We start from the raw sequence: 14855 nt of genomic DNA on the forward strand, positions 1-14855 counted from the left end.
TAGAATACAGGGTGGGAGGGGGCACCCTGACATCAGCGCCCCTTCCTCTCCTGCTCTGTACAGCAAGCAGGAGGCTCGGGGGGGGGGGGGGGGGAGGAGGCTCGGGGAGGAAGAGCTCCAAGGCAAAGGACAGGAGATCAACTGCCTCCCCCCCCCCCCCCCCCCCGCCACTGCTGCTCAAGTGCTGTGCTTGGTAGCTTCTTGGCCAAACCAGTCAAGATCACCTGTCAGAGGCTCCAAGATCTACCAGTAGATCCCGATCTGCTGGTTGCTGACCACTGTCCTAGTAGTTGATGGGAGTCAGCTTCCTTAAAAGCAGCATGATGGGAAGGGTCAAGGCAAACGTGTGAATAATAAGAATGTGCCTGTTTGCCTGTGCATTGCTCCTCCCATCCTCCTGGCATCCCTTTTCAATGTCTCCACTTTAATCTGGTGTTTGGAGTATTGCATACTGTTGATGTGGATTTCTGTTCCCTGTCCGTAGTACGTATCACACCTCTCTCTGGTTGCCGATGATGTTCAGTATTTGTCCACTTGAGATGTAAGTGTAGGGGCCTAACATAACTGACATAAAATAAAGCACGTTTTCACACCTCCAAGGGATATAATTACATCAATATAAGCTCATTGTGCAGCTCTGGTCTTAGTGTATCTAACCCTTCTTCACTGAGAATTGCAAGAGCTTTCTATATATATGTTAAATTAGACCATTTGATTTGCAAGCTTTATTTTTTTGTTAAGATCAGCTGAAATGATGCAATAGTAACAGCATTTTAATAAGAATTAAAATGTTAGGGTATTTTTTTTTAACCAGACTTCATGTCAGAGTTGACAATCCTATGTAGAAGCTCCATGATGCCTTCCAATGATTACAAAAAAGAGAGACCTTTCTAATCCTGAGTTTTGTGATCTTCACTCACAACTTCAGTGTATGTATTGGCATGTTGGTTCCTGCCGGGAATTCATTTCTTAGAGGTATTTTTTTACATAGAGCATATGAGGTTGATTTCAAGGAGCTTATTGTAGTGTTAGAGACACAATGGCCATGCCAAGGCTTTTCCTTTTAAGCTGGCTGACAGCTTGTTTAGAAAATTTGAGTCCCTGCCCCTCTGACTGGTCAGCAGTACAGTGTCATAAGCAAAAAGCCCATGTAAGAGTGTTTCTAGTTGCATTAGGGCTTTTAAAAAGTCATAAAGTGCATGTTTACCTCTAAAACAGAGCCCTCATTCTTAGTGAAAAAGAAGCTAATTAAATATTAACTTTTTTGAAGGTTGGCAAAAATTTCCAGGTTCAGAATATCATCAGACAAGAGCACCCTTTACATAAGAACATAAGAACGGCCGTACTGGGTCAGACCACAGGTCCATCTAGCCCAGTATCCTGTCTACCGACAGTGGCCAGCACCAGGTGCCCCAGAGAGGGTGGACCGAAGACAATGATCAAGCGATTGTCTCCTGCCATCACTCTCCAGCCTCTGACAAACAGAGGCCAAGGACACCATTTTATCCCCTGGCTTATAGCCTTTTATGGACCTAACCTCCATGAATTTATCCAGCTTCTCTTTAAACTCTATTATAGTCCTAGCCTTCACAGCCTCCTCTGGCAAGGAGTTCCACAGGTTGACTACACGCTGTGTGAAGAACTTTCTTTTATTAGTTTTAAATCTGCTACCCATTAATTTCATTTGGTGTCCTCTAGTTCTTCTATTATGGGAACTAATAAATAACTTTTCTTTATCGGCCCTCTCCACACCACTCATGATTTTATAGTCCTCTATCATATCCCCCCTCAGTCTCCTCTTTTCTAAACTGAAAAGTCCCAGTCGCTTTAACCTCTCCTCATATGGGACCCGTTCCAAACCCCTAATCATTTTAGTTGCCCTTTTCTGAACCCTTTCCAAGGCCAAAATATCTTTTTTGAGGTGAGGAGACCACATCTGTACACAGTATTCAAGATGAGGGCATACCATAGTTTTATACAGGGGCAGTAAGATATTCTGGGTCTTATTTTCTATCCCTTTCCTAATAATTCCTAGCATCCTATTTGCCTTTTTGACCGCCGCTGCACTCTGTGTGGAAGTTTTCAGAGAACTGTCCACGATAGCTCCAAGATCTCTTTCCTGATTTGTCGTAGCCAAATTAGCCCCCATCAAACTGTACATATAGTTGGGGTTATTTTTCCCGATGTGCATTACTTTACACTTATCCACATTAAATTTCATTTGCCATTTTGCTGCCCAATCACTCAGTTTGGTGAGATCTTCTTGGAGTCCCTCACAGTCTGCTTCTGTCTTGACTATCCTAAACAGTTTGGTATCATCTGCAAACTTTACTACCTCACTGCTTACCCCTTTCTCCAGATCATTTATGAATAAGTTGAAAAGGATTGGTCCCAGGACTGACCCTTGGGGTACACCACTGGTTACCCCTCTCCAATCTGAAAATTTACCATTTATTCCTACCCTTTGTTTCCTGTCTTTTAGCCAGTTCTCAATCCAAGAAAGGACCTTCCCTCTTATCCCATGGCCATGTAATTTACACAAGAGCCTTTGGTGAGGGACCTTGTCAAAGGCTTTCTGAAAATCCAAGTATACTATATCTACTGGATCCCCCTTGTCCGCATGTTTGTTAACCCCTTCAAAGAACTCTAACAGATTAGTAAGACAGGATTTCCCTTTACAGAAACCATGTTGACTTTTGTCCAACAAATTATGTTCTTCTACATGCTTCACAATTTTATTCTTTATTATTGTTTCGACTAATTTGCCCAGTACTGAAGTTAGACTTACCGGTCTGTAATTGCCAGGATCGCCTCTAGAGCCCTTTTTAAATATTGGTGTCACGGCTACCTTCCAGTCATTAGGTACGGAAGCCGATTTAAAGGATAGGTTACAAACCACATATAATAGTTCAGCAATTTCCCATTTAAGTTCTTTTAGAACCCTTGGATGAATGCCATCCGGTCCCGGAGATTTGTTAACATTAATTTTTTCTATTTGTTCCAAAACCTCCTCTAATGACACTTCAATCCGGGACAGTTCCTCAGATTCATCACCCACAAAGGACGGTGCAGATTCAGGAATCTCCCCAACGTTCTCAGCTGTGAAGACTGAAGCAAAGAAATCATTTAGTTTCTCCACAATGGCTTTATCGTCCTTGATTGCTCCTTTTATAGCTCGATCATCTAGGGGACCCACAGGCTTTTTAGCAGGCTTCCTGCTTCTAATGTACTTAAAAAACATTTTGTTATTTCTTTTTGAGTTTTTGGCTAGCTGTTCCTCAAAATCTTTTTTTGCTTTTCTTATTACATGTTTACACTTGATTTGACAGTGTTTATGTTCCTTTCTATTTATCTCACTAGGATTGGACTTCCACTTCTTAAAAGATACCTTTTTGTCCCTCACTGCTTCTTTTACATGGTGGTTAAGCCACGGTGACTCTTTTTTAGGTCTCTTGCTATGTTTTTTAATTTGGGGTATACATTTAAGTTGGGCCTCTATTATGGTGTCTTTAAAAAGTTTCCATGCAGCTTTCAGGGATTTAGCTCTAGTCACTGTGCCTTTTAATTTCTGTTTAACTAACCTCCTTATTTTTGCGTAATTCCCCTTTTTGAAATTAAATGCCAGGGTGCTGGACTGCTGAGGTGTTCTTCCCACCACACGAATGTTGAATGTTATTATATTATGGTCACTATTCCCAAGCGGTCCTGTAACGGTTATATCCTGGACCTGATCCTGCACTCCACTCAGGACTAAATCGAGAATTGCCTCTCCCCTTGTGGGTTCCTGCACTAGCTGCTCCAAGAAGCAGTCATTTAAGCCATTGAGAAATTTTATCTCCGCTTCTCTTCCTGAGGTGACAAGCATCTCATACACATTGAACCATAACTTTGTGCTACGTAATTCCTTATTTTTGTCAACTTCTCTGTGGATGATACAGCTACAATACCTGATTCTTGCATTTCTTTGACAAGAGCCTCACTAAAATCAGTCTTGTAATTGCAGTGACTGGTGCCAGCTTCTTTGTGTTCAGTGGAGCTTTAAAATCCTCTTCTGGCTATCTTGCTAAGTCTAGTATTGTTGAAGGTAAGGAATGAGCAATTACTCGTACATTGTTTCCCTCTTTATAACTATATATTTGAGCAGTGTACACAGCTTAGTTCTTGTGCCATGGGTATTGAGAATTACTCTGGTTACTCGGTGTTATCTCACTCTTTGGCTAAACACATTTTTTCCATTATGATGTGTAACTTAATTTAACTGAGAAAATGAGAATAATTAGTCCAGATGCCCTGGGACACCAGTACAAGAAAATGAGGGTAGATGTGAAATACTTGGCTTCTCTCTTGAGCTTACAATCCTTAGCTGAAGTAGAAAATTGCAGGCATAGAAATTTGGAGTTTATCTCTGTAGTAAGAAACGAAGCCCTGCTGTTAGCCTGTTCATTTAATAGTTTTGTAAATGGACAACTGTATCAATTTCTGAGATTTGTATCCTCCTACATTGTCAGGTGATATCATGAAAAGTCAAGATTATTCAGACTGGGTTATGATAGTTTGTTCTTCCTTTGCCAACAGAGTCAGATTATGAAACCGAGTCTCCAGGTGGTGCTTTCTCTCGTGTATTTTGGGGGACGGTCATGATAATATCCAAAAGCTATGACTTATTTTTGTTTTAACAGCCTGTGTGAAATGAGTTGCTGTCTGTTGTGGTGAGATTCCTGGTGGGCAAGTGTTCCCAACACAAGAAAACATTGTTACTGCTCAATTCCTTCTTGCTAATCTCATTGAAGGCCAAATAATTGAATGATCATGGTCACCTACTGCTCCTTTTGCAGGTGTGACCTCCAGAACAGGGGTACAGTGCAGTGGGAGAACAGTGTGTGTAAATTTGTGTCACCACTGCCGAAGTGAAATTTGGTCTGAAGGTAGATTTCAGCTTCCACTGGCATGTCTTCCAGGCTGCGTTCATAAATGTTACATGGTATAAACTAAGGATTTTAGGAAGCAGGTAATTGTGTAGTCAATACAGTTTGTGTCGATAAGGTATGGTGCCACTCCTGCTGCAGCTCTGCAGTTTAAATGTAGTAAGAGCCGGGCATGTAGGAAACCTAGCTCCTACTACGTTTGAACTGAAGAGCTGCAGCAGCAGGGGTAGCTCCTGGACCTGCTGTGAGCTGGGACTGAACCAGACTTGCTTAGTCCTGGCTTATGCTGGGTTCAGCAGTTCCTGTCTGTGCAGGGGTCCCAGTTCCCCGTTGGGACCCCCTGCAGACAGGGACTGCTGCCAGTGCAGCCTCCCTTGGGTCCCCTGTGCTGCTGTCTCTGAGAGGTAGCAGCACAGGGGAGGGGCAAGTGACACCACAGAGCCGGTGCTGGGGGGAACCAGCTTTAAGCCAGCTCCCCCCAGCACTGGCTCCTGCTCCCCCCCCCCCCCCCCCGGATATAGAGGCAACAAGCAAGTAGACAACTAAGACTACCTGATAAGCCTAAACTTATCGGATAGTCAATTAATTAGCTACTCTTTTGCATCCCTAGTATAAACAACATGTTGAAAATGGGAATACTACTAAAGGAACAGCTTTCTATTGCGCAATTATATATGGCCTTTACGGTTTTAGCCTTTCTTAAATGTGGCTGTTAGTAGCTTTTGATAATGATTTCTTGATTTTAGATGGTGTAATGGTCCAGATAACTGCTGAGAATATGGACTCCTTGAGGCAGGCTCTGAGAGAGATGAAAGACTTCACTATTACTTGTGGCAAAGTAGATGCTGAAGAACCTCAGGAACATGTTCATATTCAGTGGGTGGAAGATGACAAAAATGTTAACAAGGGGTGAGTAGATGCCACTTTTGCAGTGCTTATTTGGATGTTTTGTCTGCTGCTGTGTACTCTATGAAGAAGAATACACATGCTCTTTGATTTTTAGTGTGTGACAAGTTTCTCAGTTAACCTTTGTGACAAGATAAAGGAAGAGTAATAACAGAAGTGATTGACTTTTCACAAAATAATTCTTTATTGTATATTTCTTAAAATGCATACGAGCTGATCCTGAAGGTAGAGTGACTTCCTGAAGTCAGGAGAGATTGAACTTGCATATTTGTATCATTAGTTTGAGAGATCAAATCAGTTATTAAAATGGGGCTGAAGTAAATAGAACTTCAGTGTATCAGTCAAAAAAGTTAGCCAGGCAGAAAGCTTTATCCTGGTTATAAAAGACTGTCTAGCTGCTAATTTTTGATTGTTGAATCTTGCATGCTAGGCAAGTTTCTTATTCCTTCCACTAAGGTCACGTTCAGTGGTGGTGGGGGTAAAATCTGGACAGCAGCTCTGAATCTATAACCTTCAATGTATAACCTTGACAATCAATGCAAGATGGCAAGTACATGGCAATTTAAGCATTAAGGCATGGAGTATGGTGGGTGAGGTTGAAAACTCCAAGAAACATATAGTAACAGCAGTCTAGGTGATGACATTACAGATGTCTTTGGGATTGTTTGTGAAGTCCTGCAGAAGCGGATTGGACATTTCAGGACATTAGTTGAGCTGCCCTATTCTGTTAAATTCAGTGTAAGTAACATTTTAGACATTACTGAATTGTACTATTTGATTTGATATTTATAAATTAATAAAATTCCAGTCACCGTGCAATAAATATGTATAGATTTCTGCATATTCCGTGTGTGCAGAGTTCATCAATTGCAGATCAAAGACAAGCTACCTCTCTGCTCCCTAAAGGAGGATTTCAAGTCTAGATACTGTACCTGATTGTTTCCCATATATGATATGATAGAAAACACTGCACTTTTCAGCTGTCTCTGTTGTTATTATTGGGGCAGACTCTCAACACAGCAGTAAGACAATTTCAAAAATCCTGATTACTATTGAGATCCATGCATCAGTTCACACACCACTGTACTTGTAATTAGCAATGATATTCAGTAGCATTTGGTACATTGAAAGAGGTTGTCTTCTGGAGATCTCTCTTTCAGGGATAGTTTGTGTTTTTTCTTTTTAAATAATGTGGCAAGTCACTATGGCAGTTGAAATTGTAGAGTGCTCACTTTTGCAATAACTTGCAGTAGGATCATTTTGAGAAACTAGGTAAGTCAAAAGCAGTTCCCTTCACAATCCTTCTATGATGTTTTCCTTCATAATAGCCTCTCTTCTGTAAGTCTTCTCAGATGGCCAAATTTGAAATTGGGTTTGATATGATAGCATTTAATGTCTAGAAATTCTCTGCTAACTAGCTGTTTCCCCCTTCCTCTCCTAGTGTTGTAAGCCCCATTGATGGCAAATCCATGGAGTCTATAACCAGTGTGAAGATATTTCATGGCTCGGAGTATAAAGCAAATGGAAAGGTGATTAGGTGGACAGAGGTAAGAAAACAAAACTAATCACATTCTGCATATAAAACAGGAGTCTTGATATTTTGTGACTAAGCAGCTACACAATGTAGTCCTCACTGTAGAATTCCTTTTTCTGGCCACCGACCAACACTACTTGCCCTGCCCACCAAACTGAAAGCAATACAATCTTTATGGAGAATCAGCAGTGGACTCTGCACCTGCCAAAACCTGAGTCATGTGCAAGTGGCAATGTGTCTTAAGGTGCTAGAGAGCCATGGAAATAAGTTATCATACGCCACTGGCTACACTTGTCTGGTGCCCTTTTACTGAGTTTTGGAGAATCTACGTTGAGGGTGGGGGAAAGTGCTGTAACTTCCCCTTATCTAAAGGGCACAAGCCTGTGTTTTTGCATTAAAGTTGTATTCAGCAAGAGCCTTTTACTTTAATGGAGACAAAATCTCCAACAACTTTGTAAATATCAATTCTTTTCAGCTACAAGTAGTATTTTCCCAGAATAATCTCCATTCAGTGTGGTGTAGTCAAACTGCTAGTGCCAAGCAACTCAAATCTGCTTTTATAAAAGATTGGGTGGTTTTGTATTTTGTCAAACTTAATCTTGCTCTTTATTGATCTGTTAACTATTGGGAATGGACTAACTTACAGCTCTGAAATGACAGCAAAAACACAACCAGAAAAGATACTCTTAGTGGATTAATTGTAAGGAAAGCTAAAAATACTGTGCCATAGTATGGATGACTTGGGTTATTTGTTTTGTTACCCAGCATTGGCCATGGTAGTTCTTGACTTACAGGGCTGACCTGGAGCTACGGATTTGCCAGCATTAGAAGTGTTAGTTTGTGAAAAAACATTTAACATTGTTTCAGTTAATTTGCTCAGTGTTAGCTGAATGGAAAACCAGGCCAGTTTTAGCTGTCGTTCATTATATGTGTACCTTTTCCCCAACATTCAAGCTGATGTGAGGGAATGGTTTCAATGTTTAGTTAACTATATAAAAAATTCTGGCACTTTTTCAGATTGCGGGGGTTTCTACTATAACAATTTTAATTCTCAAGTCATTTTAATAACATGCTTCAAAAATGATACTGTAATTTTCTAAAGTGGAAGTGATGTATAGTTTACTTAATAGTGCTTTAACAATCTTTTTATGTAAGGCTAAAGTATAAAAATGCATAGGAGTAAATGGAAAAAGCCCCTGTTGTACTAAGGCAAGGCTACTCGACAGGCAGGCCACATACGCCCCACGGCCTGTTTGTTTGAGGCCCATGGTGCAGTTTGGGTTTACACGGGGCTCAACACATGGCCTGTGGTGGGATACTTTCAACATGGCCTCCACTGGGAACACACTCCACAAGGGCAAGGCCAGCATTGAAAGATGGAAGCAGAGGAGCTGGCAGGAACAGATGGGTACAGGATGTTGGCATTTCTAGCCCCCAGGGAGGAGGCTCTAGGAGCACTAGGGCATTGCGGGAAGTGCTGGCTGCTTAGCCTTATGAGTACAGCCTGAGAGGTGCTGACTGTCTCACACTGGCCACGTTTGGGTCCAGTTCCTAGAGCACTTTGGGATTAGCCTAGGCATGAGAGATCAGGATCATTCCAGTCTACATCCTCACCTGGATGGGGAAACGCAACTTGAAATTCTACAAACAGAACCAAATGTGAAACTTCACCTTTAAATAGTTATTTGGCAGCTCTCCTGTTGTCACATTCTAGTGAGCATCCCTTCCTCGTCACCCACTAGGACTGCTGTGAGGTGAATACAATACAAGTCTGGGCTTTAGAGAGAGACCAGTATTTCCTTTAAACTGAGTGCTTGCGCGGCTGCCTAGCTTATTAGCAGAGTGTCCACAGCTAGGTTTTTTGTTTCTCCTGGTGGTGCACATTCACGCAAGCCTCACTGCACATAAAAATATTCCACACATGGAACATTATCAGACATTCAGGGTGCAGACCTATTGGGAAAGCAGCTTCTATTTGAATCTTCAAAAAGTCCCCAAATACTGTGAAGAGCTGATCAAAATCTTGCTTTATCTTACATTTGTCGAAGGTAGCAGTGTCCTTAAATGGCTGTATTAATTGAAAGTCTTTTTACTCTATCTGATGCTGCTCTTTTTTGATTAATAAGTCATGTTGATTGCCCCCTTTTTGTTTTGTTCAGGTGTTTTTTCTGGAGAATGATGACCAACATAATGGTCTAAGTGACCCAGCAGATCATAGCAGACTGACTGAGAATGTGGCCAAGGCTTTCTGTTTAGCTCTCTGTCCTCACCTTAAGTTATTGAAGGAAGATGGAATGACTAAACTTGGTTTGCGTGTTACACTTGACTCGGATCAAGTAAGTTGCAAAGAGTTTCTTCTAATTTCAGTTATCTCGTTTTGGTGCTGTGAAGAGGATGTGTTGGAAAAGGGGACATGAGAGTTCAACCATTCTAATGCTTGATTCTGGAGGCTACGAAGTGGCAACATTAAATGCTACTGTTAGCACTTAATGCTGCAAATTTTTTCCTGTATTAATGGAACTGCAACATGAAATTTTGAGTTGCCAGTCTTGTCCTCCAAAAAAAACCTGCACAGCATTTTCAAAAGATGAGCTTTGAACTTAAATTCATAACTGATAGACTAAAAAAATGCTGTCTCCATAAATGCTTATTACAACAATTTGTAATATGCTAACCCTTCTTTGTCTGCAGAGGTGTTAATTACCTCCTTCATTTTAAGTGTTTTCTTGCACTTCATAACACTGTGACCCTCTCTGATGGCTTGTGTCTTCCACCAGTAGAAGATGGTCCAATAAAAGATATATCATCTCACCCACTTCGAAGCATTTTGTTAGTTTAGAGCCTGGTATGAATATATCCTCTTTTTAAAGCTTTCACTTTGTATCTTTTAGGTTGGCTATCAAGCTGGGAGTAATGGACAGCCACTGCCCTCTCAATACATGAATGACCTGGACAGTGCCTTAGTTCCAGTGATTCATGGAGGAGCATGTCAGTTGAGTGAGGGGCCAGTCATAATGGAGCTCATCTTTTATATTCTGGAAAACATCTCATAAGGACTTCATTTTTTGTTCAGACCTGTTCCAGCAGCAGTTGTATCTGAATCATTTGCACTTTAAAACTGGAAGATTAAGCTTTTTGTTAACACTATGGGGAGAGGGGGGGAGTTGTTCCATAATTCTAAATCTTCTATGCATTGTCAACAAACAGAGGATCAGGGCAGCTTCTATACTACAAAATGTCTATGCTATCCTTGCAGCTAATACACTTCTGTTACTGTTTAGAAAAATAATGCTCATGTTTAAAGACTTAATTACAGTCATGTACTCTAAATGCTCAAACGGGTGCAAAGATCACTGGGGCGTAAATAAAAGATGAAATGTCAAATTTGTACTGTTTGTAGATGGACATATAAGAAACAATCAAGACCTCCATTCTGACCTCATCCTAATGCCGTTTGTGGTTATTCTGTAGACATTAAAAAGTAATGTTTACATTATTTTAACCAGATTATTGGTTGAAGTACATCAGAGATACTTGGATATGCCTAGAGACATGCATGGGAAAGTTACCTAGCCAAAAAATATAGCATATGATTGAAAGAAAGGGCATCCCTCTGTCGGTGGTATATAATTTAAACTTGCAGTTCTGTATGTATATTAGGCTAATATATGTATTTTCCCTACTTGTTACAAAACTTGTCACCTCAGATTTCTATAACCTAGAAATACTTTGCCATTCTGTATTTTGTTTACATTTCTGTATGAATGTCACAGGTATGCACCTGTCAAAGGTAAAAGAAAAGTTAGCTCTAAAGTACAGTTATGGTATTTCTGTTCCCCCAGTAGGTCCTGCTTTTTAAAGAGACGTAACACCCAGGGCACTTTTGTAAGTCTCCTCATTGCTGTAGACTGTAGTGCAACACTAGTATCACATAATGCAACTTGCACTTAACTTTTCATATTAGCAGCACCATGTAAAGCTTGCACCCATGACAAAAAGCACAAAGTGGCTGTTTGTTGCATGTTGTGCTACACAAGGCTTTGGTTCAGAAAACTTGCACTTGGCCTCACCTACAAAGGGCAATTGAGGGGAGCAGCTGCTCAACTCCTGCTGTACAGCATTAGGAAAAGGCGGAACAGCCAGAAAGAATGGCTGTTAATTAAATTTCCATCCCTAGAAAATGGCTAGCAACTGGGAAGAGCAATGAGCTACTTAACTGTTACAACCCACTCTAGGGAGGTAACAGGAAGGGCCAACAAAACACCAGTAGAGGAAAGCATCAGCTGGGAGAAGGGAAACACCTATAGTGGTAGCAATGTATTTTAAAAAAGCATATCCTAGCTGTCCAGGCACTGAATGCAATTGAGTGATTGGCTAGTGCTATTTTAAAAACAGTAAAATCACCCACGTGCAGTCTAGAAAATTCCAGCTGTCACCTCAACACATGTTTGGAAGGAAGAGTTGTAAGAACTAGGTTCAACTGAATTAGTAAAAAAAATAAAAGGGGGGAGAGCCGTAGTCTCACTTTTTGTTTGCATTTATATTAAAATGAACCTTACCTCTGTCATTTAGTAATAGGTGGTATGTGCTACTCCTAAAATGTTTCTGGCTGATCAGTTTAAGTTCCTACACAGAAATCCAAGAAGCATTTTCATTTGTTTTGCTATAAAAAAAATTAAGTTTGACTTGAGTTGCTTTTAAATTCCCTACAACATATTTTGTTTTTGCACACTCTTGAGTATTGATATACATGTCTACAGAGTGTAAGTTAAACTGTCTGAAAGCTCTTGATTGACAACTAAAAAAATCCTACTGCTGGAAACTATTCTAGCTTTGCTGTAGCAGAAGCTTTTCAGTTACTTTAGTTCCATTAAGTTATGCTTACTGAGGCTAAAAAACCCAATCTTCTCTTCCTTACCCCTAAGAGTCACTTAGGTTTGGGTTATGGTTATGCAAATCACTGTTGACTGGTGACTGAATTGTTTGCTTCAATTATAGCCTTTTAAATGACCTTAAAATTACCATATTCAGAAAATGAGAACTTGTTTTAGAAAAAAATTGTACTTTTAAAATTCAGTTAGTTAACACTGCAAAAAACTGCATATTATATTTTTATTTTCAACATGTAGTTTTGTATATTAAATTTATTGAAATTAAACTAAATACTGTATTGTTTTCAACCCTTCAGTAAGCAGAAGTGCTACCTTAACTTGTAGAGTCTTGTCTGTGAATTTGATCTGACAATATGCTTCAGTAGTGCTGACACCCATGCAGGCATAGCTTCCTTTTTACTATCAATCATTTCTTCAGTCATGTAGTTTAAGAATACACATCAAGCAATTTTAGTACCATATTTTATATACAGTCCATAAAAAAATTCTGCTAACAGCTATAACCCAGTTTCTAGACAAATAAGAGTGGTGATTTTTCAATCAACAAGTGAAATGCTCCAGTTCAGAAAACCCTGTGACTTTAGAAACCATATTAGGCTTTACTGATTTCCAAGTGTTAAGAAAATGAAGGCACACAAAGCAGGCTGAGCTGGAACAAACAGTTGGGGAAACATGACAGGCACCTGCTAACCAATTCCAAACCCAGTTGTAAAAAAAAATTCCTCATATCCTATTGTTACCTCAAGTCAAGGCACATCTAGTTCAGGATGCTGCAAGAACATGTAGAGGAGATGGGATACACTGCTGCTAGATCTCTGCTATTTTCTTCATCCTCAGACACTTACTGGAGCAGCATACAGTTAGTCAGAAGGGCCCGAGGGTGACCATAAGAGGAAGCAGGAGGTGGCATTAACAACATAAGAGCATATATGTCTGAAAGAGTTGATTCTACCACAAGCTAGCCATGCTGGGAGCATAAGGTCTCATTTGCAAATTATCCAATCTTATATTGCTCCAGTGAATTTTTCAAGAGCAAAACCATTAGTGGTTTCACACAACACTGTGAAACAGTCCCAGCACAGGATAGTTGTGATGAGTTTATGTAACATTCATCTGGTGCTAACATTAGTAGTCCCATCTTAAGGCAATTCAGTCCATTTTGCATAGATCAATTCCATTTTTACCACTAGTAATAAGTTTCCAGGGGCTTAACACACCATAAAATAGTTACCAAAATAAAGACATGTTATTTTCAGTAGTGCATTCATCTAACATCTTTGGTGCTTGCAGGCAGCAGCATCTTTCTATGTACAAAGTCCACTCTGCGGCTTTATGCATTCCTGAATCTGAAAAAAAAAACCAACAAAAAAAAACAAACATGTTTTGCCACTGTGCTAAGTAAGTATCCCATAATTAAGGCTACATACTGTTGCCATTGTGCTGTTTGAAGTAGCTAGTTAGCTAGCATAGAAATCCCAAGCAAAACTTTTCATTTAGTTGCAGGTTAAGTGATTGAAGATATACATGCAGCAGAGTGTTAAATTATGGAGGACCAAAAGTTAGTGCTCCCAACACCTTGTGGCAAGTTATGTCACTGCTTCAAACATGTGGGCAAATGTGTCAGCCTTGGAGTATTTACAATGTGTGTCTCCCTTTCCAGACTAACCTGTCCCTTTAGGTTTTTGATTTGGCTGGCCTACCCCCAAGTTTCATTTGACTTAAAAATGAATTTCTTACAAAATCAGGCATTACATAAAAAAGTGTCACAGTACACTATTACTGAAAAATTACCAATACTCATTTTTACCATATAAATAAACTGGAATGTAAATACTGTTTACATTTCAGCATATATGCTATAGAACAGTATAAAAAGTCACTGCATGAAACTGGTTGCACCAGTGCTTTTTATGTATCCTGTTGTAAAACTTGACAAATCCCTAGAGGAATTAATGCCCCCTCTCCCCCTCGAAGTCCTCTGCATACACCCAGGGGTATATTATACCCTTAGTTGAGAACCCCTGCCTTAAGTGGTGTACAGGCATGCAGCCACACTTTGTACAGTTCACTTGTCATCCTGGTTGGTCTTTCAGGCAATGTCTACACTGCAAAGAAAAACCTGTTGTGCTGAGTCTCTAAGCCCAGGTCAACTGATGCTAGGCTAAAACTAGTGTAAATGTTTCCACTTGGGCTCAAGCCCAGTTTCTGAAATTCAGAGGGGAAGGCTCTAGGTGCCTCAGCTCTAGCCCAAAGTTTCTGTGGCTATTTTTTAGCCCAGGCTTTGAAACGCAGGGCCATCAGCTTTTCTTTGCACTGCAGACAGAATCTTAGGGACCTTAGAATCCTTATGTTCACTCAGTACGAGTGGGATTTTCAATGTTCCAAATTTGGACCTAAGCACTAGACATCCAGATCTTTCAAATCAAGTCTTAGGTAAGACATGACGAATCAAAATGATAATCACTTATTTCACCGAGGTGTGATCTAAGAATAATTGCTCTTTGAATTGCAAAAGAATATATGCCAAGAAATGTGCCATGACAACTGGAGGGGGAGGAAGTATCCTGAGACTGCTTTGAACTAGGACTGACCAATTAA

The 14855-nt window shown here is 40.2% G+C and overlaps 2 protein-coding genes across 5 annotated transcripts in view; one reads left to right on the forward strand and one right to left on the reverse strand.

The window, feature by feature from the left end:
• ZFYVE9 (zinc finger FYVE-type containing 9) overlaps window positions 1-13156 on the forward strand; it is a 124333-nt gene extending 111177 nt beyond the window's left edge. For 2 of the 3 annotated variants that reach the window (XM_075935971.1, XM_075935972.1), the window contains 5 exons: window positions 4004-4084; window positions 5672-5834; window positions 7273-7378; window positions 9525-9701; window positions 10257-13156. In XM_075935971.1, the coding sequence (XP_075792086.1) occupies window positions 4004-4084; window positions 5672-5834; window positions 7273-7378; window positions 9525-9701; window positions 10257-10418 (689 nt within the window). In that variant the 3' untranslated portion in view covers window positions 10419-13156. The remainder of the gene's footprint in view (window positions 1-4003; window positions 4085-5671; window positions 5835-7272; window positions 7379-9524; window positions 9702-10256) is intronic. The other variant, XM_075935973.1, reaches the window with a different exon arrangement.
• The window catches only part of CC2D1B (coiled-coil and C2 domain containing 1B), a 66792-nt gene continuing 64639 nt past the window's right edge, over window positions 12703-14855 (reverse strand). For both annotated transcript variants that reach the window (XM_075935974.1, XM_006126406.4), the window contains exon 25: window positions 12703-13603. The gene's annotated coding sequence lies outside the window, so the exon portion shown is untranslated. The remainder of the gene's footprint in view (window positions 13604-14855) is intronic.

This window comes from Pelodiscus sinensis, chromosome 9, assembly GCF_049634645.1.
Source record: "Pelodiscus sinensis isolate JC-2024 chromosome 9, ASM4963464v1, whole genome shotgun sequence".
Taxonomy (NCBI): Eukaryota; Metazoa; Chordata; order Testudines; family Trionychidae; genus Pelodiscus; species Pelodiscus sinensis.